General features: G+C 35.2%; 1 protein-coding gene, 1 long non-coding RNA gene and 3 other non-coding genes across 17 annotated transcripts in view; 4 read left to right on the top strand and 1 right to left on the bottom strand.

Annotated features, from left to right (window-relative positions):
- MEE13 (myosin heavy chain-like protein) overlaps positions 1-20,191 on the top strand; it is a 28,190-nt gene extending 7,999 nt beyond the window's left edge. For 3 of the 5 annotated variants that reach the window (XM_082914095.1, XM_082914100.1, XM_082914097.1), the window contains exons 7-18: positions 8,366-8,427; positions 9,541-9,643; positions 11,549-11,701; positions 13,027-13,095; positions 13,196-13,252; positions 13,335-13,598; positions 15,366-15,449; positions 15,573-15,683; positions 16,951-17,021; positions 18,282-18,497; positions 18,678-18,771; positions 19,568-20,191. In XM_082914095.1, coding sequence (XP_082770221.1) covers positions 8,366-8,427; positions 9,541-9,643; positions 11,549-11,701; positions 13,027-13,095; positions 13,196-13,252; positions 13,335-13,598; positions 15,366-15,449; positions 15,573-15,683; positions 16,951-17,021; positions 18,282-18,497; positions 18,678-18,771; positions 19,568-19,876 — 1,593 coding nt within the window. In that variant the 3' untranslated portion in view covers positions 19,877-20,191. The remainder of the gene's footprint in view (positions 1-8,365; positions 8,428-9,540; positions 9,644-11,548; positions 11,702-13,026; positions 13,096-13,195; positions 13,253-13,334; positions 13,599-15,365; positions 15,450-15,572; positions 15,684-16,950; positions 17,022-18,281; positions 18,498-18,677; positions 18,772-19,567) is intronic. The other 2 variants (XM_082914098.1, XM_082914099.1) reach the window with 1 other exon arrangement.
- A 1,207-nt stretch (positions 20,192-21,398) lies between these two features.
- On the top strand, positions 21,399-21,470 carry TRNAP-UGG (transfer RNA proline (anticodon UGG)). The gene has a single exon. It is a non-coding gene; the product is annotated as a tRNA-Pro (tRNA).
- Positions 21,471-22,626: 1,156 nt separating this feature from the next.
- On the top strand, positions 22,627-22,698 carry TRNAP-CGG (transfer RNA proline (anticodon CGG)). Its single transcript has one exon. It is a non-coding gene; the product is annotated as a tRNA-Pro (tRNA).
- A 1,241-nt stretch (positions 22,699-23,939) lies between these two features.
- Positions 23,940-24,011, top strand: TRNAP-UGG (transfer RNA proline (anticodon UGG)). Its single transcript has one exon. It is a non-coding gene; the product is annotated as a tRNA-Pro (tRNA).
- A 172-nt stretch (positions 24,012-24,183) lies between these two features.
- Positions 24,184-25,659, bottom strand: part of LOC114272171 (uncharacterized) — a 12,435-nt gene continuing 10,959 nt past the window's right edge. For all 9 annotated transcript variants that reach the window (XR_014360805.1, XR_014360806.1, XR_014360801.1 and 6 more), the window contains one exon: positions 24,184-25,659. This exon is cut by the window's right edge. This is a non-coding gene — a long non-coding RNA (uncharacterized LOC114272171).

The raw sequence follows: 25,659 nt of genomic DNA, 5'->3' as shown, positions 1-25,659 counted from the left end.
TTTAAAAGGTTTAAACCGACCTGGCCCACTCACTGTCCATTCAGTGGGAGCAACTCCATACTTTCCTTTTGGTGCCTCCAATGTTGAAATTATGTCCCCACCCTAGGGTATGTGTCTAATGTAAGCAATGCTAATGGTTAAGGTTTGAAAAAATTCATTGGTGCTGGACATGCCAGATTTCATGCCGTGACGGTGTCTGACACAGGGACACGCCGGGGACACGTACAGGACATGCCGGGTGGCGTGTCCCTTTAATTAATTTTTTTTTTTTTCAGGGGACACGGCGGAGACATGGCGGGGACACGACGGGGACACGCGTGTCCACCAAATCTGGACATGCGTGTCCAAATATGGACTCAGAGCAAAAGAGAAGAGTAAGGTCAAGAGACAAACCTGGACGTCGATCTCCATCCAGTTGACCACCATAAATCTCTCTCTCTCGCCTATTGACCTCCATCCATTACCTCGACCTCTATCCAGTCGACCACCGTAAATCTCTCTCTTCTCTCGCCTTCCCTCTCTCTCGCTCTCTCTGCTCTCGCGCCTTGCGTCGATCGCTCTCTCTCTGCTCTCGCGTCTCGCATCTTTCTCTCTCTCTTGCTCTTGCGTCGATCGCGTCGATCTTTGCTCTGGAGTCTCTCTCTCTCTCTCTGCTCTGATCTGATTCATATGTATAATATTAATAAATATATGTATATTATATAGATATATTAGGTATAATATGTCTAATATATATATTAGATATATTAATATAAAAAAAGACATATTAGGTATAATATATATATATATATATGTATTTATTTAATATTAATAAAATGACATATCTTATATCTTATATAATATATATAAGATATAATATATGCTTATACAAATTAATCAAAAAAAAAAAAAAAAAGTAGATAAAAAAAAAAAATAAAAAAAAATAATAAAAACATATTTATTTAAAAATATTATAATAAAATAAAATAATTAACTTGTATTAAAATAAAATATTTATAATAAAAAAAATTTGCCGTGTCCCCAGCTGTGTCCGTGTCTCCATTTTTTTAAAATTACCGTGTCCCGTGTCCCGTGTCCGTGTCCGTGCTTCATAGGTGCTGATCATTTTTTGGGTTTTGCTAGCTGCCTATGGATCTGTCAAGTAATACATTTATGATGAATGGTTTAGTCTTTTTATTATTTATTTATTTATTCTTGTGGTTTTGAGGGATAGTAGAGGGTAATTCAGATATGAATTACCTCAGTTCAGTCCCCATTAGATGGTATCATTGAAAAATGTTCTCTCTTGCTCTTTGTTGAGAGAGTTGGTAGGTGAGGAGATGTTTGAGTGGCGGGAAAAAGAACATGTTAGGCTCTATGCTGTAGTTCATCCCAGCTAGGTTTTGAAGCACTGGAAGCCCCAAGTTTAGCAGCTGACACCGTAGAACATTCAAATACTTCTCTACCTTTGTATCCTGTGTTAGAGGGCATCAGTTTCCAGCATATGCCTTGCTGTCTACATTTGGAAATACTGTAATTTAGGTATTTTTCTTTAATCAAGAAAATTGTAAGGTTACGTTCTTATAATTGGTGTTGAATATTATTATTGTTTTTTAATAAGTGAGATTTTATTACAAAAAAAGAATAGATATACAACAAGGCTCAAAACACGCTCTGAAAGGGCACAAACATGCCATAAGGCAAGATCCAAAGAAGCCGAGATCACTAAAGAAGTAAAATTCTAAGTCTCTAACAATCCTAGAGTCTAGCTCACCAAACAAGGAAGAATGAGAATCCTCTCACAACCCGAGAGGCTAGGTTATGCTAGGTAACATTAGCACTCCCTCCTTGTCCATGCTTTGTAGAATTTAGATCAGTGATTGCAAGCATTTGGTTTGACTTCATTGGCTTTGACAGACTACTGTGTTCTTTTGCTGCTCTGAGTTTACGAGTCCTATTATCAATGAAATTGCCCTCTTTGTTATTTCTGTTGCGTGAGGGTGTTATGCATGAAAATGAAGGTTTGAGTTTGAGGCTGGGGCCCTATCAATGAGGCCAGAGGTTGCATTTGCACCTAGTCCCCGATATTGATGTGACCAATGGTGGATATGGCCTTTAATTGGAGTGCAGAGTAACTAATGCAATAAGGAAAATTAGTGTCTTTAGGCCATGTTTGATTCACAAGATTAATAGTGAAGGTATTAATAATTCTATCAAATTAGTGTAATATTCACTATCCAATTGGATTAGTAGGATAAATTATCGTCTTGCCCAATGTTTGATTTGCATTAGATAAGAAAATATATGAATGTAGGATTACAACTATATTTATCTTTTTTTCCTATCTTACCTTTCAGCAATGTTTCTTCACAATCTTATTTTATCAAAATTTCTTCATAAACATGGTTTTGAAAAAAATTATAAATAAATAAATAAAAACAATATACGAAGGCCATGTTTGGTTTGTTATTTAATTTAATTTTTTATAAAAAAATATAAACTAATTTGATAAAATAAATATCAAAAAATATTTTTAGATTTTAAAAAAATATTTTTAGCCTTCTAAAATAAAAAATTATATTAAAATAGTTAGAAGGTAAAATGAAGGAATTTAGGGCTGGGATTTAGGAGGAAGAAGAAGAAGAAGAATAAGAAGAAAGAGAAATTTTATATATATTGAATAATCATAGTTCCTCAACTTTACATTAGTCAAATATATATACAAACCCTAACATAGCAATATGACTATCGTACTCTCAACTTAAGTAAATATTAATAAAAGAACAAAATAACAAAATAAGTATTCTAACACTCTCCCTCAAGCTGGAGCATAGAGATCGAACATGCCCAGCTTGACGGATAAACGATGAAGCGAAGGCCGAGTCAAAGGCTTGGTTAGAATATCACCCAATTGATCCTCATAATGAACATAAGAAGTCACAAGTTGTTTGCAGAGTAAGAGATCACGAATAAAATGGCAATCAACTTCGATATGTTTGGTGCGTTCATGAAACATAGGATTATTGGCACTGAAGATGGCAGCCTGATTGTCACAAGACATGGTCATAGGAGTGGTAACAGAAAAGCCAAAATCTTGGAGAAGAGATTGAACACAGAGCATCTCAGAAGCAGTATGAGCCATGGCATGATACTCAGCCTCGACACTAGAACGAGCAACAACAGTCTGTTTCTTGCTACGTCAAGTAATAAGATTACCACCAACAAAAGTACAATAGCCCGAGGTAGAACAGCGGTCAATCTTATTACCAGCCCAATCAACATCACTGAAGTCAGTAACAGACAAAGAGGAAGATGGGCGATAGAGCAAACCCCGACTTGGAGCACGCTTTAAGTATTACAAGATACGACACACAGCCACAAAATGGGGTTGACGGGGAGCATGCATAAATTGACTGACCACACCCACGACATAGGTAATATCAGGGCGAGTGACAATGAGATATATTAACTTCCCAACCAACCGACGATAACGACCAATTTTGGGAAATAAGTTGTTAGTGTCACCATCAAGCTTAACACTAGAATCCATGGGAGTATCACTGGGGTGAGTGCCTAAGAGGCCAGTCTCAGTAAGAAGATCAAGAACATACTTTCGTTGAGAAAGAAACAAGCCCTGAGAAGAGTGGGCAACTTCAATTCCAAGAAAATACCGAAGATGGCCCAAGTCTTTGGTGTGAAATTGTTGTCCCAAATACTGCTTCAAATCAGTAATACCATTGGAGTCACTCCTTGAAATGATGATGTCATCCACATAGACAATAAGAACAATACTCCTAGTAGACGAGTGGCGAACAAAAACAGAGTGATCAAAGGTGGAACGGTGAAATCCATAGGCAAGCATAACAGCACTGAAGCGATCAAATTAGGCACGAGGAGACTGCTTAAGACCATACAAGGCCTTCCGCAATCTACAAAAAAGATACTCTTGACCGGGAACAACATAGCCAGGGGCTGATCCATATAGACCTCCTCTTGGAGATCACCATAGAGAAAGGCATTCTTGATATCAAGTTGATATAAAGGCCAAGACTGATTAATTGCAACAGAGAGAAGAATTCGAACAGAATTAAGACGAGCCACATGAGAGAAGGTCTCTAAGTAATCAACACCATAGGTCTGGGTGTATTCTTTAGCTACCAGGCGAGCCTTAAGCCGATCAACAGTGCCATTAGGAAGATATTTAACAGTATAAATCCAACGATAACCCACAATAAATTTGCCAGACGGCAGAGAGGTAAGTTCCGACGTTTGATTCTGATGAAGAGCATGCATTTCTTCATCCATGGCATGCTTCCAACCAGAGATGGACATAGCCTGTTGATAGGTGCGGGGAATGGAAATACTAGTCAAGCTACAAGCAAAAGAGTGAAGACCAGGAGAGAGGCGATCATAAGAAACGAAATAAGTAATAGGATGTTGAGTGCAAGTTCGTGTATCTTTGCGGAGTGCAATAGGAGGTCATCAGATGGCAGATCAGCAGGTGGAACAGGGGCCTCAGACGAAGAAGATGAACTGGTCGGGCCATAAGACACAATGCGACGAGCTTGAGACCGTTGATAAACCTGCAAAGGGGGGGTAGAAGTGTGATGAGATGGAGAGGATATAGGAGTCGATGTGGAAGGACCATAAGAGAGAAGAGTAGGAGTGAGAGAGGTTGGCTCCCCCTCATGAGAAGAGAGAAGATCAAGAGATAATTGTTGCCCAGAGGAAGAAAAAAAAGGAGTAGACTCAAAAAAGGTAACATCAGCACTGACAAAGTAGCGACGTGACTGAAGATGATAACACCGATACCCTTTTTGAGTACGAGAATAACCTAAGAACGCACACTTGTGTGTTCGAGGAGATAACTTATCCAAACCAAGGTCAAGAACATGGACAAAGGCCACACAACCAAAAATGCGAGGAGGCAAGGGAAAAGGAGATGTTGTGGGATATAACAAAGAATAGGGAGATCTGTGTACAACACTAGAGGACAAAATGCGATTGATAAGCAAACAAGCGGTGAGAACTACATCGCCCCAAATCTGTTTGGAGACATGCATATTAAACATCAGGATGCGAGCAACATCTAACAAATGGCGGTGTTTCCGCTCTGCAACACTATTTTGAGGGAATGTATGAGAACAAGTAGTTTGATGGATAATACCATGAATATCACAAAAGGTAGTTACAATAGATTGCACATATTTTAAGGCATTATCAGACTGAAATATCTTAATACGTTTGCCAAATTGAGTAAAAATTTCATTATAAAACTTAGAGATGATGGAAGGCAAATCAGATCTTTGTTTCATTAAAAACAACCAAGTCATCCGAGAGTAATCATCTACAAAAATAACAAAATAAAAGAACCTATTAACAGTGGGAGTTCTTGAAGGACCCCAAATATCTGTATAGACAAGAGCAAACGACTCAGACACACGACTAATACTACGACTAGGAAAAGAATTACGGTGATGCTTCCCAAATTGACAAGCTTCACACTCAATCTGAGAAACATGACTCAAGCGCGGAACAACTAACTTGAGCTTGGTTAAGGAGGGATGACCCAAGCAAAAATGTCACTGAAGAGGAGATATACTAGCACTCAACACATCAGATGGAAGATGAGGAGAGGTCTCAGTGTCCAAAAAGTGGAAGCCATCCTTCTCATGTCCCGAACAAATCATTCTCTTGGTTTGGAGGTCTTGCAAAACACATGAAGTAGGAGAAAAGGTTATCAAACAATGGAAAGCTTGAGTCAATTGGCTAACAGAAAGCAAATTAAATGAAATTTAGGGACATAAAGACTAAAAGGTAAGGAAATGGATGGAGTGGACCTTGACCACAGACAGACTGAGAAGATCCATTAGCAAGTGTGATGGTATGATCAACAAGTCTAAGAGTATCAAAAAGAGAGGAATTACTAGAGACATGGGAACTAGCACCAGAGTTTAGGAGCCAAGGCTGAGAGGACTTAGTCACACATGCAATATTACCTGAACTAGCCATGGTAGTAGTAGAGGATGAAGGTAGACTAGGCCGGAGAGACTGGACAAGAGCAGTAAGCTCACTAATCTGAGTAGTGAGTGTCTCATGAGAATTAACCGAAGAAACATCCAAGCTAGTGGATAACAAGGAAGACTGTGAGGATGAGACATCCATAACCTGATGGACATGATCAGGTTTGCCATACTTCTGCCAACACCAAGGTTCAGTATGACCTTGGGAACCACAATGAGCACACTTGCGATCACCATGTGTACGAGAACCAGGTCCACTACTACCGCCACCATGGAAACCACCACGTGAGCCACCACCACGAGAACCACCTCCACAAGAGCCCCGTGAACCAGAATAAGAGCCCCGAGAACCAAATGAACCATGAAAACCCATGCGAGTAGCCATGATCACCACTACTAGAAATCAATGCAGAAGATGATAAAGTAGAGGACCTAGAAGTGGATTGTGCTTGTCCCAATGAAAAGCGTAACAGCCGAGAATAGGCATTGGCAATTGAAGGTAGAGGCTCACTGGCAAGAATCTGATCCTTGAACCCTCGCAACTCAGGATCTAAGCCAGAAAGTAAAGAAGCCATCATAAACTTTTCCTAATGTTGCTTCTGCTTGTTCACATCAGTAGTGAAAGGTCGATGCTGCAGTAACTGATCCCACAAAGTCTTGAAACTACTATAATAATCAGGGAGAGACCGGCCAGATTGGCGCATAGCAAAAATCTATTCATACAACTCATAGACCCAAGAGACATTACTTTGATTTGAAAAAGACTTAGCAAGGGAGTCCCAAATGTCCTTAGAGGCATCACAAAATTCCATGGTAGTAGCAACATGTGGTCCCAGATTATGCCAAATCTAGCCCATAACACAGGAATCCTCACTACACCAATCATCATAAGCTTTATCATCAGCAGGAGGAGGGAGTTCGCTAATGAAACGGGACTTCTTCGTACCACGCAAGAAAATTTTGACGGCGTGGGCCCAATCCAAATAATTGGCACCATTTAATTTCTTGGTAGTGATAGATTTAGGCATTTCATCATCCTTACCTATAATTATAGCCTTAGCCTTAATCTCAACCATAATGATCAATCACACAAAATTCTCAACATGAGCATGAAAAGGACAAAATACTTGCAAACAACCAATATCCATAACAACCATCACCAACAATCATTAATATAGACATAGAAGTAGCTCAAAAAATAAAAAACCACAGCAAAAATAGGCAAGAGTAAGGAGAACACAGGTCTGCCAACCAAATTGGGACCCAAATTAGACCAACACACAAACTCAATAGCAGAAATCAAGAAATAGAGGACAAATATCCCTTACTAGAAGGATTTTAGCCCTTATATATGAACCTTCAATAGGTAGAATTGAAGAAAACAGTGCTGCTGGACCAGAAATAGGCAATAATCAAACAACACATCAACCCAACAATAGCAAAATCACAAATTAAGATCAAGGACCCCTAGGGATGGGATTTTCGGCTCCTAGGGTAGTGATTCCAACAAGAAAAAAACAGCAAAAAGCAGTCCCAAGAGCAGATTTGAAAAACATTCCCAAAAAATATAAAATTCTTTCAAAAATCAAACACTCACATCAGGGATGATAAAAAAATTCCACAAAAATCACCATAAATTTCAGGAAGCAATTTCGAGTCTAGGGGTGAAGGACCCGTCCGTACAGTGCTTACGTCATGCTGACGTCATTGTACGGTTGATAATATCAGCAGGTCTCGGTCACCTCAAATCGCTCTCCAGAGTCTGTAGAAACCTTTTTGATGAAGAATAGATTGCTCTGATACCAAGTTAGAATGTAAAATGAAGTAATTTAGGGTTGAGATTTAGGAGGAGGAAGAAGAAGAAGAATAAGAAGAAAGAGAAATTGAAATTTTATATATATCGAATAATCATAGTTTCTCAACTTTACATCAGTCAAATATATATACGAACCCTAACATAACAATATGACCATCGTACCCTCTACTTAAGTAAATATTAACAAAAGAACAAAATAACAAAATAAGTATTCTAACAAAAATAATAAGTGTTTTAATTTTTAGTCAAGGGTAAAAGAGTCTTTTTATTTTATTTTCCAGCTCAGGATATATAATCTCACCCTTAACCCATTACTAATAATCCTACAAATTTGTTGGGTTAATTATTCATTGGATTAATAATACTGAAACAAAATTTCAAAACAAACACAGGATTATTGGGCCCACGGATTAATAATCCCAATCCCATGCTCTAATCCTGTCAATCAAACATGCACTTAATGTTTCTTTTGTTTGTTGAATTTATTTTTGGCTTATTTGCACTCGAAACTTGGACTGTTTTGAAGATGTTGTATGGCTGGTAACAGGCTGAGAAATCTAAGGAGAAGGAGGAACTCATGTCACAGAAATTGAATAATCTCCAGAAGAGGTATTTTCTCAATAATTGGTGTTCATTTATTTATTTTTTATGTTGAAACAGTCTGAATAAAAATTCCTTGTTGAAGACCATGCACAGAGGGATGCTTATATGGATCCTGGAAATGTGATAAAAACGAGTGAAGAATCTGGAGGAAATTTTGGAAATGTCTTTTTTCAGTGAATGCATCTTGGGGCTGATGTTTGGTTTTGGGGAAAACTTTTATTGAGAATTAAGTATTAACACCCAAGTTTTTCTTGTTATTGAGTTTTTCATCCAATCATATGCTGTCAAATGAGGTTTAAATAGCGCGAAATGCTTCCAATTGACCTTAAATGCGTACAGTTTTATCATTGTTTTGTACTCAAACTTTTAGACTTAGTTTTTCTACCGTCTTCCTTTTTCATGACCTTCCACCAGTCAATTTTGTTTTTATTTTTGGGTGATTGTATATATGATGGGAAAACTATAAATGGCTTCTTTTACTCCATAACATGAAGAAACATTTGGTTTCTTCATTTGGAAATTTGGTTTCTTTGGCAGCCAGTAATATTTGTGCCTTCAAAGGGGTAGAGAACTTGACAAGTTGAGCTGCATGAGGATGCTTTATATCCTACTACTGTACTGGATCATGTTATTGGTTTTTAGCGAAAGATGTTTTCGGGTGCTGTTGCTATATAGGATTGTTTAGAATCATTTCTTCAAAATTAGGCTGTTTCATCTTGGTGGCGTTTTCGGCATCATTTATGTATGATGGCTTTATGAAATTTATATATGTTGGCATTTATCTCCTAAAATAGGCTCTGATTACTTTGTCACATTTTGATAGTTTTTTTGAAGCCTTGAAATGTTATTTTTATAAAAAAATTCTGAATTGTTTTTCCACACCATCCTTTTAGGGTGCTTGTTGCAGTAGGTTTTGGTGCTGGAACATTCCCCTTGTTCATATGCTTACTGCTGCCATTTTCACGGGGTTCATGCAACCTTAATTTTCATGCTGTTGTGATTTTCCAGTGAACTTTGAACTAGGAATCATGCTTTAATCTTTATTATTGTGCACTAGGTGCAATAGATTATCCTGCTAATTGTTGATGAACATACATTGGGTTGGTGCCGCTGATGCAGGGTAGAAGAGCTTGACACTAATTTTTTTGAAGAAAAGAAACTCACAGCTGCACTGCAGATTGATCTAGAGGAGCAGAACAAGCAGAATGAGACTTTCAAAAAGGTAGCTGTCTCTACTCACCTTCTTCTCTCCATTCATAAGGATCATTATTGTTAAAATTTTGTATTCATGATTTGAATCTTATGATCCAATCCCTCTTTGATGCGGTTTAATAGTTCGAATCTTATAACATCATGAGTCCTGCAAATCAAAACAGAATCACACAATTTACAATCTGGAAACTGCTTGTGTAATTCAAAAACCTGCATAGCCCTCCTGACAATTGCAAGAGCAAGGAACATATAGGAAATATTGAGAGTTGATATACTACCCTTTTCTTTTCTTCCTTTTTGTAATTCCATTTTTTCAACAAACAAAAAATTTGATCGTTCTGTACAAAACCCAAAATCAAGAACCATATTCACCTTATGTTACCAACTTGCAGTGGGAGTTATCTTGAAGTATATTATTTAGAGTTTTAAGAGTTTTTAGTTTTGTTTTTTTATTATTATTATTTTTGTAAATTTCCCCAGTAAACTCTGCTGAGTAGTTACTGTTTTGGTTGCTTGGTTTTCCATCATAAATGATTACTAAGAGAAAAGTAAGCATAGAAATGATGGGACGCTAGAATGTATTGAAAAGGTGATGAGATGTAATTTCAGATAAAACATGGCGAAAGTCACAAAAATGTTTGTGACTGTTTAAGGGCCATGGAAGATGTTAGAAAGTTTTTCTAAAATAAAATAAGATCCATTGAAAAGGAAGAATGAATATGATAATGTTTTCATATGAAGCATCAGTTACTCGAAACTGGACAAGAACTTTCTAACTTCTCAAGAGAATGTGAAGGGATTATATAGATGCATTTGTTACTCTAGTCATATAGGAAAGGAAAATTTTGAAAGGTTATTGAATTATAAAGAAGTTGGAATGATAATTTAAAGTATTTGTAGATTATTCTGGGCATGCTTTAGCTTTTAATCGGACTTAGAGTCCTTTGTTTTTAGAGATGATGAAATCAGTTGGTGAATATGGCAAAGGGTTAAAGCTCCCTTCTTATAAGAGGACCAACATCACTTTAAAAAAATGTGCATCCAATGCACAAGGCTCCTGCCAAAGCGGTCTTGGGAAGGCAAGATGAGCTAGGGTTTGTTAGGGCTTGTCTCAATTGTTAAATGAGTCTAAAAATTGGCTCGAGCTCGTTCATTTAACCAATGACCTGAGTTCTAATGAGCTTTAATCGAAGTTTGGTTTGTTTGCAGCTCTACCAAAAATAAATTATGTGAAGAGATTCGCACATTATATGAGTGAAGGGGACGCAGTTTTAATTTTTTTTTTTTAAATGGTCAAGGAAGAGATGAAGGGCACTGGAGAACGTTATGAAAGAGAGCAGTAATGCCAATGAACCTTTGGGAAAACTACAACCCTGTCAGTCCTTTTTGCTCTATTTGTTTCTCCATCTTCTTCCTCTATGAGTATGCCGCTTCCGTTTTACAGGCTTCTAGTTCTATACATTCAAAGTGAAGGGAGACGATATATTAATATGTAATGTCAGTTTTTGAAGGTATTCATAATATTAATATAGCTTCATGATTTGTTAATCATGAGGGCATGCATTCTAATATTATGATTGTTTAATGAATAGATAAATTTGCTGAGCTAATTCAGTCAAAATCAGTCTTCGTGCTCATCTCATTTTATAATGGAGCTCAAGAGTCAGGTTGGAGCTCAGTTTGCTTACCTTCATGAATGAACTTCAACAAGCCTTAGGCAAGCTGATCTCCAAGCTGTTCATGAACAGCTCAATTCATTTGTAGCCTCAGTTATGGTTATTGTACATCCTCATCTGGTGTTTTGGAGAAAAAAATTCTGGAACCTATAAAGCTTTTTGATGTGTAGTTATATTTATTTATTTTTCTCTTTTTCATCTTCGATTAGTTCTGATGGGCATAATCTTTGTTTTGACAGGTTATTAATAAGTTTTATGAGATCAGACAATATTCCATAAATGGCTTTTGTGAGGATAGGAGTTGGGAAGATAAGTGTGAGTGCCTTCTGCATGATTCGCCAGAAATGTGGGATTTCAATGATCAAGGGGAAACTTCTACCTCTAAATACATTGTAAGTTCTGATAACCTGTATGTTTGGTTATGTTTCATTATGAGTCCTCGTTGATAGCTGCTTATTCCAGCATCACTTGAATCTTGGTACAGTGGTGCTGATGCATTGACTTGTTGATATTAGATCCATAATAAATAACATTTTATGAATGTACCCACTGTGCTCTACTGAAATTCCAGACTCCACTGTCTTGGTAATTTTTAGTACTCTCTTCTGTGCATAAGAGCTCTATGGTTACAAGTTGTTACAGACGTATGAGAAAGTGTTGTTTTGCATGACATAAGGTTGACATAACAGTTCCTATTCAAGTGCTGCATTCATTGTGACATATCCACTATGGAAAAGGAAGTTACTAAGAAATATTTTAGGCCATAGTGCTGATAAAAAAGAAAAACAAAAAAAGAGGAAAATTTTAGTATTGAATCATATACGAAACGAAAAATATTGTTAAATTACCAGAAAATGAATTAGGTCTTGGGGAATGTATAAACATTGAAATATTTAGAACTTTGTTCTCTCCTGTCTCTCACCCCCCCTTTTTGTCTCCTATGTCTCTCTTATTCTCTTGGAATGTGAGTCTTGGAAGACACAATAGCTTGTCATCTTATGTCTTCGTTCTTCTCCTTCTATTTCACCTCTCATCATTAATGGGGGGAGTAAGAGTTGGCATGTTTATTTGACCTTCATGTGTTCAAATAATTACTTTTAAGATCCGGGTTACATCAAATCCCTACTGCACCGATTTTGAAATCTGGAAATAATTGGATTTCACACCTCTTGACCAGTGATCTACATCATGCCATGTGATGAACAAAAACTTGAACTTTCCTTCTTTTACGCAAGTTATGAAGTTTGCAACTGCATGGTGATGTTCTCTTCTTGAGAATTTTGCAAAATAGGAATATAATTAAAATATTAGTGTCTGTTGTTTGCTTGCCTGTTAAATAAGTGATACTCATTTAATGTAGTTCTTTTGTATTTATGAACTTGCTTTGTCTAGTACAATATTTCATTGATGCACAGGTCAAACAATAATGTTCGCCTTGGGAAGATGGTTTGAATAATGTCTACTTGGAGCTGAGGAGAACTAAATGGTTTTGCTCCTGGGTTTTCGTTCATGTTTACTAAAACATTTCCTTTTTTTTTTCCTTAGAGATCTAGATGATTCAAAAAAGCATACAGATGAAAGTTAAACAAACTTAGCACCATTCAGTGCAATATTTAACAAATTGAATTGTAACTCGAATAACTTAGCACCATTCAGTTTTTTAGAATTTTCTTTCTGCATTCTTGTTTGCAACTCGAATAACTTTTCATTCAGACAGAATGGTCTAGAAGAACAAGTGGAGAAATTGAGAAAATCTGTGGATAATCTTCAAAACAAGTTATCCGTGGTATGGAGATGTAGTTTCTGGTCTGTATCATTTATTGATGTAGTAATTTTCTATTGCTTATCCAATAACAATGGTTGGTTTCTTTATTTTTGGTGTATAGGGATTGGAAATTGAAAATCATTTAAAGAAGCGAGTTTGTGATTTGGAAAAGAAGAAAGTAAGAACTTTGTTTGCTTCAGGAATGACATGCACACCAAACCCTCCTTTGCTCTGTCTTGACTGTATTAACCTGAATGCAGAGTTTTTCTGAAGAAATGATTAAGAGGGGGATATCAGGGTTACATCATTACCATTCTGAGCACAAGGCTTACATCATGAATTTACTTGATGAGGGATATTCTGATCTTAAGTCAATTATTGAAGTGGTAGAAGAAAAGATAAGGCAACTCGATGCAAGCAGAGAACAAAGTTGGAAATCTCCTCTAAGAGATGTAATGCTAGATGAAAATGATTGTCGAGATCTACATGTAAACACAATTGCTGATCCCAACTTGTTCAATAAGGTTTGTTCACTTATGTATTATGCTGTACACTTGCTTTCTGTACTTGCACCCATGTGCTTATGTGTGTGTCTCTCTCTAGTGAGTAGTATCATCTTTACCTTCATTTTTATCTTTTTTGGTGTTCTCATTGTAAACTAACATGGGATATGGTAGTAAAAAAAAGATAATGAGTTATTTGATTTAACTAAGCGTCAAATATGAAGCTTTTCAGAAGGAATACATCTATTCTTGGCTAAAATTTAGAAGCATTCTACAGTTTTTATAATAAACTAGGATGATTAATCTGATTGAAATTGTGTTAGCTCCAATATCAGTTTGGTGATGCTCAGTTAGTTTGTTTTCTTTGCCCATTAACATTGGTTAGAATGAAATCGAAGGTGTACTAGGGCATTCTGATTAGAATGAAATCGAAGTCTTGTTATAAGCTAGGAAGCACGGATACAGATACGGGATACGGATACGATACGATACGGATACGGCGATACGACAAAATTTGAAAAACTAGGATACGGGTACAGCAGGGATACGTTCGTAAAAAATATTATTTTAACAATTTTTAGTAATGCAGTATGCATAAAAATAAAACCTAAAGCAAAAGACAACTTGATAAAGAAGAAAGATTCCTATAAAACTAAGAGTCTTCAAGGTCAATAGCTTCAACTTGTTCCCCTTCATCAGTGAATATCACAAGACCTTAGCTAAAGCCAAAAAACCATTCTTAAATAAAAATTTCAGCGAATATACTTTTTTAAGTCATCAATGATAGCTTAGGAAGCACGGATACGGATATGGTGATATGGGGATGTGGATATGGCGATATGTCAAAACTTGAAAAAGTATGATACGGATACAGCGGGGATACATTCGTAAAAAAAATTTATAATTTTAAAAAAATTTATAATTTATAATTTCAAACATTCATAAAACATCCAAAACTAAAAGCAAAAGCAAATGCAAATTAAACATCATCCTTACATGCCAATATCAAAAAAAGAATGAGAGCAGAGAGAAGAAACGCGAGAGAGTGAGAAAACGAGAGAGAAGTGAGAGAGACAACAAGGATACATCAATTTGACAAATTCTATTACTTTAACTCTCACTATATTCCTTTTATCAAAGAACTAAACAAAATATTATAAGTAATATGTAACTTCGAGTATCTGATACTTCAAAATTAATAAAAAATTAATTAAGAAGTATCCGATACTTTTAAGAAGCATCCGATACGTATCCGCGAGTATCCGAGGAGTATTGGTATCCGATACGGATACGTCACCCTTTTTGAAGTATCCGTGCTTCATAGGTTATAAGAGACTCTGTCATATCTCATTTAATATCACCTTTTTGTTTTCTGTTTTTAATGCTAGGAATAATAGTGTTTTTGACTTTTAGTTTCTTGAGCTATGTTGAATTATCCCAATAATTAAGATCCTTGTCCATTACGTGCCATGGTTTGATGCATTTTTGACATTGAAAATAATGATTTCTCTACACAGCATCTTTTTACCAGATATTTGTATTAATTTTATGGTATCTCCACATAGCTCATCTTTGGTATTTGCTTTGCCTTAGAGAATTTAATGGGGGGAAAAAGAAGTGATAGCTTGCATTTTGGCCCACTACCATCCATTTTTTACTCTGAGATCTGATCTCTCCAACAATTGACAGAATACTGAGTTTAAGCTGGACTACAGCCAATTCTCCATTTTCCTTTAGATTGTCTGGTTTTCATTTTTGATATTGATCTGATTTATTTTTCTGTTGCAGTGGAATGTCCCTAGATTGCCAAACTCCATGGCTATTGCTAGTGGTGATGCCTCTAAAGCCCTTGCGCAGGCATTACAAGAAAAGGTTTTTGCCGATATTCTCATGTCATTTCTTTTTATCTCTATTTTCTTTGTGTTGAGTGTATTTTGTCTGCTATTGCTGTGTTAAATTGTTGATTTTAGTACTCATCCATTCAACATTCTTCAGGTTGCAGCTTTATTGCTTCTATCACAACAGGAAGAAAGGCATTTACTGGAGAGAAATGTAAGTGCAGCTCTTCAGAAAAAAGTGGAGGAGCTTCAGAGAAACTTACTTCGGGTAATTTTTGAAATGCTCTTTTGCTCTACTTTAGGTTTGGTGTTTTGGTAGTAGGATGTTTTCTTCCATTGCTTAATATATTGTGCATGTTAAGGCTGGTGAATGTTGAATAGATGTTTTTTTTTTTTTTGATAAATAAAATTTATTGCCAAAGCATCAAGAAGATGCTAAAGAATACAAGGAAAACCAAACCCGAAAACAGGGGAAATCTAACCAATCAAATCATCTATGAAGTCCGTAAAAATAATATAATATGGTTTAAATTAGGAATTTTTTCTTTGGAAGAGATATGAGTAAGGAGACTTTAAATTATATGGTTGCACTACCCTATGCTCAGTAATGAAAAAGACAACTTTTGGTATGTCTAAATAGATTTAGCTGTAGTTCATGGGAACCCTTTTTATCAAGTAAATTCCACTTGTAAAGAAGCATCTTCTAATCATTGGCCACCAGAATTATGAGACTACAAATTTTGTCACCAGGAATCAAGGAAGGATTATATAGAATTCTCAAGAAATGCTACTTTACATAATTTGATTTAAAGGTCAATAAATACTATGGTTTATTTAGAGGCAATCCTCTCTATAGCTAAACTTGTCAGGAGAGGAAGAAGTTCCCTTCCTAGTGTTACATGTGCAAGAAGAATGGGTAGTAGGTAGAACCACTTTTATTTGTTTTGTAGTCCCTTGTGAGATCCTATTGGCTTGCTTTGGGATTTAGTGGTTATGGCTTGCTCAGTTTTGGAGGTGTTGAGATGTTTGCAAGAAGGGTGTATTTGGAAGAACTTGTAAGGATGTGCAGATGGTAAACCCCTTGTCATGCTTGGAGCATTTGGCATGAGAGCAACAGGTCTTTTGAAGAAATTGAGTGACCAGCAATAAAACTGACAGAGCTTTCTTATTAATTTTTGGGTGCTCAAGGCATGGTCATTTTTCTACTGTACTTTTCATAAATTTTGTTAGTGGATTGAGTTTCTAGATAGGGCTTAGTTTTTGATGCGCCTGGTATGCACCACATGTATGTAGGTTCCACCGCTACTGTGGTGATTGTTTGGGAAAAAATTCTTTGAAAAAAACAAAAAAGAAACTTGGGACTTTAGTCGTGTATATATGTTCGTGTAGGTCTTCCTTTGCATGCTTATTTAAATGTAAATTGGTTCTTCCTGTTTTGTCTTGGATGATGCTATTTGTTACTGAATACAAATGGCTGCCAAGTACTTTGTTAATTGGTTCGATCTGTAAACTGATAAATTGTTTTGCTGTCTTAGGTGACAAATGAAAAGGTAAAAGCTCTTATGGAGTTAGCACAATTGAAGCGGGAATATCAACTTTTACAAGAGTAAGAGTTATTTATTTATTATTTATTATTATTAATTTTGTTTGAGAGCATAGATATTTTATGCTGGTTTTGTTATTGGTTGAGTTGATCCATGAGTGTGTTCCTTTCTTTTCTTTTTAGATAGTTTGTCTATATAAAAACTATTTAAGTTACGACTAGAATGAGGTGTAGAATGCTTATTAAGATCTTTATAGTATTAATTAAAAAACATTTTAAAATCACTTCCACACCTTAAGCAAAATATATTTTTAGATGTCACAATATTGATTAAAAACAACAAATTTTGATTAAAATGATCCAAACATGCATATCATGGAATTTTAGAGGGTTTGCTGATATTTTAAATAAGTCATGGCCATCATTTGATTCCTGATACATATCACTCGATGCTCTTGATACTATTACACCGCTTCTGATTCCATTATTTAGAATATTGTTTTCTAAGGTCAGCCAAGGTGTAGGTCTTTAAAGGGAGACTGGGACAAACACGTTGACAGACCCTCAACTCTACCCACCAAGTCATAGAGGTCTCGCGTATAAGTCACATGGTTTGGACACTCTATGATTGCAGCACAATACCTGAGTGGTTTCCTAGACCCTGCTCTCGACTTTTGTGTGAGAGTATCAAGTTGCCAATGGAGAGAAGAGGCTTTTGAGGCATGAAAGAGGCACACTTGGGTGGAGAACCATTCGGTCACGCCCCAAGAATACCAATAATATTATTGTTACAATGAATGAAGAGGTATGTATTCAGACTAAATTGAGGGGGAACAGAGCACCTCATTGCAGCATACTTAGAGTGCCTCTAGAGTGTCCTTAAGCACCTGGGTCCAAGGTTTAAAGCACCGTGTATAGTAGTATCCTTACAACCAGCATGGCTCGGCCCAAGATGGGAGTTATTTGAGTGGGTCACATGTCACTTCATGAGGCTGGCATGGTTGAACTCAAATATGACAAGGAGATGACACGGCAATGATGTAGAAGGGCCACATGGCTTGTAGACCCATGACCCACACATGGCATGTGTTTCATCAAGACTTTTCTGTATGGCTCTGATGTTTTTAATTTTCCTTTCTCTTTTATCTATAGAGATGCTATGGGCAGAGAACTTTCCGCTTTTATTATGCGAAGCTCTTTTTTGACTTGAGCTTTTTATGCATTTGCTCAGAAGCAAATTTTGTTCTACTGGGATTTAATTAAAATTACTTAAATTCATAATATTTATAATTTTTATGACCAGCATTTGGCACATTTATGCAGGAAAATCAATAATGAGATGAAACAAGGAAAACTTTTGGCTGATATTGGGGAAAAAAGGATTGTTCCAGACAGCAATGGAAGGTTGAAAAACATGCTGAAGAGAACATATCTGAAACGCTGGATTGGTACAGCAGATTCTCCTGGATATGGAGATGAAGCTCACCTGCAAGGGAATGTAAGCGATAGACGGTCTAATTATAGCATGGATATCGCCAGGTTTGTGCAAACATTTGTAATGCTTTCTTGATATTGCTTGTTGCAAGTGCCAGTAATTGTATGGATGGAAAATAATATCCCTCGATATCATCCCTGTGACCTGTCAAATGCAAACATCCACAGAGAACATCCCGATTCTTGCTTTCTTTGTTATTAATTTTCCTTGACACAATTTTGCAGGATGAAGATTGAAAATGCAACCCTTAAGGAGAGCTTGGAAAGTATGGAGCATTTGACATCTGCAGTTCGTAGGCTTCGTCTATCACTCTTAAAGGTGATCATTCTGCACTGTCATAGCGTTTCATCTGTGGAATGTGGATATGTACTTACTTGTTGCCTTTATGATGTGAAGAATGGGTGATATCAATTAAGATATATGTCACCAGCAATATAAATAAATAAATATATGAATAAGATATATGTTTATGAATGATAATCCATTTAGAAAATATCTTTTGTTTATCCTCATTAGATGTTTACCAAACTCCTAGCATTTGCTTTTGTATGCTGAAATGATAACATGTTGTTTGGTGCAATTTCTTGTAAACTGAGAGCTGAAAATTGGAAAACAGAAACTAAAAGCACCCCACTCTCACCTTCCCAATAATCGTCTTATTTTCACATAAGCTATAAGCAAAAGCTGCACATAACTTCTATAAGGTGCACCAACCAGGGCCTTGTTCTGGCTTTTGCATGTTTTTTTCTATTTACTATAGTGTTTTCACATGTGTTTGGCTTTTCACTTTGTATGCTTTTTCTATGTACTAGTCTGTAGTGTTTTCACATATGTTTGGCTAAGACTAATGATATACAAACATAATTTTTGTACAAAATTCCTATATAGAATGATGGAAGCTTCTTGTAATGTCTTTATTTCCAATTAAAACACTCACTAGTGTCCTCATAATTAAAAAAATGTCATTAACATGTCATTCTGGATGTGTTTTTTTGTATGAACTTTTTGTTTGTAAATCATTTTCCTTGACTAAAAATCCATTGAGTTTTTGCCTTATTGCTTTCCTGAGTTTTTAAATTTTTTTTTTTTGGACTTGTCATAATCTATTTCATAGGTTAAAGAATCAGTTGCATCCGAAGGTACAGTTACTGGCCCATTAGAAGCTCTTGATGATATTATTACTGAGGCAAAACTCGTGAAGACCGCCCTCGGCATCTCCCTTCCTGTCAGTTGGTCAGCTGAGGCAAATATCATATCCTCTGGCAAAAGTTTTGATGAGGAGACAAATAATGTTGGCAGGGACTCCAATGGTGACATTGATTTTGTTTCTGCAGCTGGATATGAGACAGTGGAGATCCTAATCCTCGCTGCTCAGATATTGAAGGACGACATAACTACGAGAGGTTCCAGAGATGGAAGTTGATTGAGAGTGAGTCCACGTAGGTGCTCGGTGATATGGTTTTATAGTCTTGAATACGATGAATAGATGTAAATGTCGACTTTGTACAGCTTGTGATGTCCAATCCTGGGCTTTCTGTGTGTTGTTCGCCATGAGGTGGAAAATCAACAGTTGGGATGTAGTCATGTAGTCATTGCTTATAGTTTACTTCTTCAGATGATAACCCACCACTTGAATGGTTACTAAAAGTTATGAATTGCCTGTATATTGTACAGTGATAATACAGTTGGTACATGTTTAGTGGTTTTATTATTATTATTATTTATTATTTTAGCTGAATGATATTTGGCATTTGATTATTTTTTGAGAGGTAATTTAAACGGATAATTATTTAGTAATTTTAAAATAATCTCTTGCCGATTGTATGAATGACCGTTGCTATGAACTGGTCAACATAATTTATACCACTGCCTGATTGCCCTTAGAATTTTTATTAAACATGCATATTTTTGTAATTTTTTTTTTTTTTTTTTTACAAAATAATAATATAGCCGTCTTTTGTAGTCTATTAATTTCAAGTCAAAACACTTATTATAATTGATTATTACAAAAAATATTACCATTATCATTTTAGGTTAATTTTATGTATGAAATTTTGTTTGCAAATCACTTCTGTTAATTCATCCTGGGATGGGATCACAGTACAATTTCACTTACATGTGTCCGCATGATATCTCTCCACACCCACCGATCGTTTGAGATCATGTTATGATGTATATGATTTATAGGGTTTTTTTATTCCCTAGGAAACCTTAACTTTTACCAAAGTAATTCTCTTCAATTTCCATAATAAGACCAAAAGCCATGAACTGGCAAACAATGGGACTACTCGGCCCTGTGATTGAAGCTTTGAGAATAATTTCGTCAAGTTGATAGTTCAAATCATGACAATCCCTTCCCCTACTCCGTAGGTTAGGTATATGTTTGGTGGTGTTAAAACCAAACAAAACCAAAAAAATTAGGCAATAAGGCTACATTCTTGAAGTTCCTCACATATCCGAAAGAGAAAAAAAGTCTAATGCTGTGTTTGGCTGTAAGCTTTGAGGAGAGATTTGGAAAGAGAAATAAAAAAGGTAGGTGAAATAAAATATAACCTTCGTTATAACCTTTGAAATAAAAGGTAGGTGAAATAGAAAAAGAATAAGACGTACAAAAACAAAACTTTTGTTATTAATAAAATATAAGACAAAATTATATATGTTTATGAGGCATTTGGTCTAGTAGTATGATTCTCAACTCACCTATAACTCACGGATCCTGAGTTCAAATATTGGAACTTTTTTTTTTATTTTTAATTTCCAAATCATTATTGACAATACAACTGTTCTTGATTCTCTTATTTGTTAATGTAATTCAACAAGATTTTGATGCAACCACTAGTGTCAGATTGGTGACAAACAAATAAAAAACAATCCATCTTTAGCCAATACAACTGGCACTCAAAAACACATTGACAACAGATACTAAAAAGACGCTATCAACAATTGGGCATTTGGTCTAGTGGTATGATTCTTGCTTTGGGTGCAAGAGGTCCCGAGTTCGATTCTCGGAATGCCCCCTTCTTCTATTTGAATGTCTTTCTATTTTTATATATTTTTTTGAATCTTAATTTAGTCAATGCCTCGGCTTGTTTCAATGTCTTTCTACTTTTATTTATTTATTTTAATCTTAATTTAAATGTCTTTCTACTTTTATATATTTTTTTGAATCTTAATTTAGTCAATGTCTCGGCCTATTTCAATGTCTTTCTACTTTTATTTATTTATTTTAATCTTAATTTAATCAATGCCTCAAAGCCAAAAACAACACTAGATCTCTTCTTGTGAAATGTGGTCGACTAGTGGGTTAGGTCTTCTTAAAAAACAATTAATTATTTGATTTATAATATTACAATGAAATTTAATAAATTATAATAATTATAACAAAAATCATATATAATATATAAATTATACAAAGTAACATATTAAGTGGAGAGATTCAAATTATAAATATATAGAAAATAAGACTTATACATATGTGGAGATATTCGAATCACTAATTTTTTAATGAGATATAAGAATTCTGTCCATTAATTTGATGTAATTGTTCTACCATTTACATGTATTAATTTATGAAAAAAAAATCTGTTAGTCTTAGAATATTTTGTAGCATTACTTACGTGGTATTCTTAATAAATGATAAACCTCAAAGTACATTATATGTTTGTTGTATCTTAATTACCTAACAAAGATGAATTATCATTATAATATCACAAAAATAATGTGACATATAGCTAGAGATTACTAAACACTAGAAAATTTATTAGTATGGAGTGACAAGAACAAGAAAAGAGTTATGTAAAAGAAGTATGCATGTAAGTTTTGATCATGAAGATCAATTTTATTTAATTTTTGATAGTTTTGAACAATTAATTTCTCTACATCTTACATTTTGTATTAAAATCTCTTCAATATTCCCATTAATTTTATATCAAGATCAAAGATATAAATAAGGTAAGAACTTACAAACAAAGCTGGGGAAAATTTTTTTAAATCAAGCAAACATTTTTAAATCAGCATCCATCACCTATCTGTCCACGATAGGAAGTCAATGCAGTAGTTAATAATACAATTTACGAATCACAAAAAAGGCAATGAATATAGAAAACGAAGGGCCCACAAAAAAAATAAAAACTTAGTTAAAGGTAAAAAAATACATAAAATGTCAAACATTGTGGGCATTTGGTCTAGTGGTATGATTCTTGCTTCGGGAGCAAGAGGTCCCGAGTTCGATTCTCGGAATGCCCCCAAATTTTTTTTTTTATTCATTCACTTGTGACTCAACTCACCTTTTTTTTATTATTATTATTTACCATTTCTTGCGACTCAACTCACCTTTTTCTTCATTATTTACCATTTCTTGTGACTCAACCCACCTTTTTCTTTATTATTTACCTTTGGTGTTTTGGGAGGAGGTTTGGAAGTTGTTCAACAAAAATACTTGTTTGATATACACAAATATTTTCAAGCAAAATAAAAAATAAGTTTGATGTGTCGCCGAAAGTGGCCACTCAAGTTCATGGGGGTGTCGGAGAGTTGTCAAAGGTTACAGGTGGTGACCATTTGATCGTCAAAGCCGGCCAAAGCTTGCTAGCCACCGGTGGCAGCGGTGGCTGATGGCTTGAAGTGGTGGGGGTGAAAACAGAGAGTCAACACTTGTTAATGAAAAGTGAACACTTTCTTCTTTTTTTTTTTGTTTTTCAAACTCAATTCCATTTCTTTGAAAACATAAGCAATATACCATTTGAAAACATAAAGCAAAATACCAAACAAACTTTTATTTTTATTTAAAAAAAAAATGAAAATGATAACAGAAAATAGAAAATGAAAAGGTTACCAAACAACCCGAAACTCATCCAAAGACCTGAATGGCTTTCTTGCATCAACTCTAGTTGGGAGACCATAATAGGCCAAATCTCTCAGCAAAAAACAGTATGTCAATGTGAGTTGCATTTGTAAAGGAAACGAAAATCCTGTTTCTCCAAAACAAAAACAAAAACAATAAATGGTTACCCATAACAGACCTCTAAAATTCGTTGAAAAATCCAAAGGTATTACCCACAATGAGCTCTTAAAGATGGGAACAACCCAATGTATTTACCAGTTCACAATGGTCAAGTTGATCACAAATTTTTGGTCCAATAGTATGATTCATTCTAAATGTGGGCTCTACAGTATCAGAGTTGGATCTAAACCACAACTTTTTTTTTTGGCTATTTTCTTGTGTGTGAGTTCTTGATCCCTGAGCAAAAGATATCAATGCAAAGATGGCAAAGGCAAGAGCAAATATGTAACCCCGGTAGTAATTCTAATGCTAAAATCAATCACAACCATAAAAGTTCCATCAACTAATCAAAGTGTGACTAGAATTAAGCCAGATATGAGACATCAAAATTAAGTCAAACAAAGCTGCTGAAATTCTCCACTGCAACTGGTCAATATAATATAACACATTCATCTAAAATATTATGTAATTAACACTAACAGTAGGGCATTTGGTCTAGTGGTATGATTCTCGCTTTGGGTGCGAGAGGTCCCGAGTTCGATTCTCGGAATGCCCCACATGATAGAACTGGTTTAATGATTATCAGTGGTTTTTATTTTCTTTAATATTATTATTATTTTTTTTTTTAAAAAAAGTCAACTTAAAAACCTAACCTGAATATGTCAATAAAATTCTGATAAGATTCTCCATTGTAGATCGAGAAGAAACAACCAGCAGATATTCACACATGGCATGAAAATCAGACAAACCTGTAACTTTATTAAGATCAGACAATGACTTCATAGTTTGCAGTGCTCTATGTGATTCTGTGATAAATCTTAAACAGTGTAATATAATCTTATTCTTAAAGTCATCCAAAATGTCACTAAATCCAAAAATATATGTTTTCTGACAAGATTTTCAACAGAATATCGAGCAAATCAACCAAACAAATCCAAGATAAGATGAGATAAGATGAGACAGGATTGAACCTAAACTTCATCTTCATCCCTTGCTCTTTAAACTTGAAAATGAAAGCATTTATTTGGTGTCCTCTGGCCCTGGTTTATATATCCATGAATAGCAAATGAAGTAAATAATTCAGAGTATAGTTAGCAACCAATCCAAGATAAGATGATCTAGCTAGTAGCTATACAGCACCGGAACGGAAAATAGCTTGTCAACCAGCAATTGTTGCCCAAACAAATTTTTAGAATAAGAATTTAGCTATCCAAATTTTATGCACTTGGAATACATATTTTAATCTCTAAGCCATTTGAAGGTACATGAAATCATTGCAAATTGTGCAGTCAGTAAAAAACAAACTGACCAAAAACTGATATTTTTAACTGTCAACAATTGGGCATTTGGTCTAGTCCTGAGTTCAAGAATGCCCCTTTTAATCAATGAATTCACTCATCCTATCAAGTTTGTTTATTAATCAATAAAAGAATATCAAAACCCAAGTCATCCCAAAAATTATCAAATCTAGCTTCTTACAGCCAACATTCTCACAAAAGAAATGGTAACAAGAAGAAGATAGCATGCTAAACTATTTTATGTGGGTAGCAAGGCCCAGCCAAACACAGGAAAGCTTAACGTTGTGTTTGGTTGGGGATTTGGAACAGGATTTGAAAAGAGAAAGGGAAAAAATAAGTAAAATGTAAATAAAATATATCTAAATTTCACATAATTTTACACACATTTTTCCATTCCTTTTCCAAATTTCTTTCCAAATCTCTCAACTAAACACAATGTAACACAAAGGAGAAGAAAAGGAGATAGTGCATAGACAAGATCGATCTTGTAATCTTTTGGACACTGCTTCAAGCATGTCTGGATGAGATAGGCTTTTACTCACTAATTTTTTTTTGTCATGGAGGAAAATTTTTAGGCAGCTGACAACAGAAAAAAAATTCTTTGTTTTCCTTGTTTTGTTTTGAACATTTGACCATAAAATTTTGACTGAAAGTTCACTTAAAATCATCAGCTACAAAATGTTAATCAATGTATGATTTCACTGGATCCTTCATTAATGAATAATAAAATAAATAAGAGGCAGTGAATTTACTCACCATGTTTTCAGTGCTCTATTTTATTTAGTTTTGAAACTTGGACCACAATTATATAATCAAAAGTCAACTTTAAACCACATAGAAAAATGTTAATGAGACAAATATAGTACCAACTAGTGAATCTAAACAAAGCAAATTGATTAGGAATAG

Source organism: Camellia sinensis, chromosome 2 (genome assembly GCF_055761805.1).
Source record: "Camellia sinensis isolate YWXY chromosome 2, ASM5576180v1, whole genome shotgun sequence".
Taxonomy (NCBI): Eukaryota; Viridiplantae; Streptophyta; class Magnoliopsida; order Ericales; family Theaceae; genus Camellia; species Camellia sinensis.
Note: the sequence above shows the minus strand (reverse complement) of the source record. Positions and strands in the feature narration are given on the sequence as shown.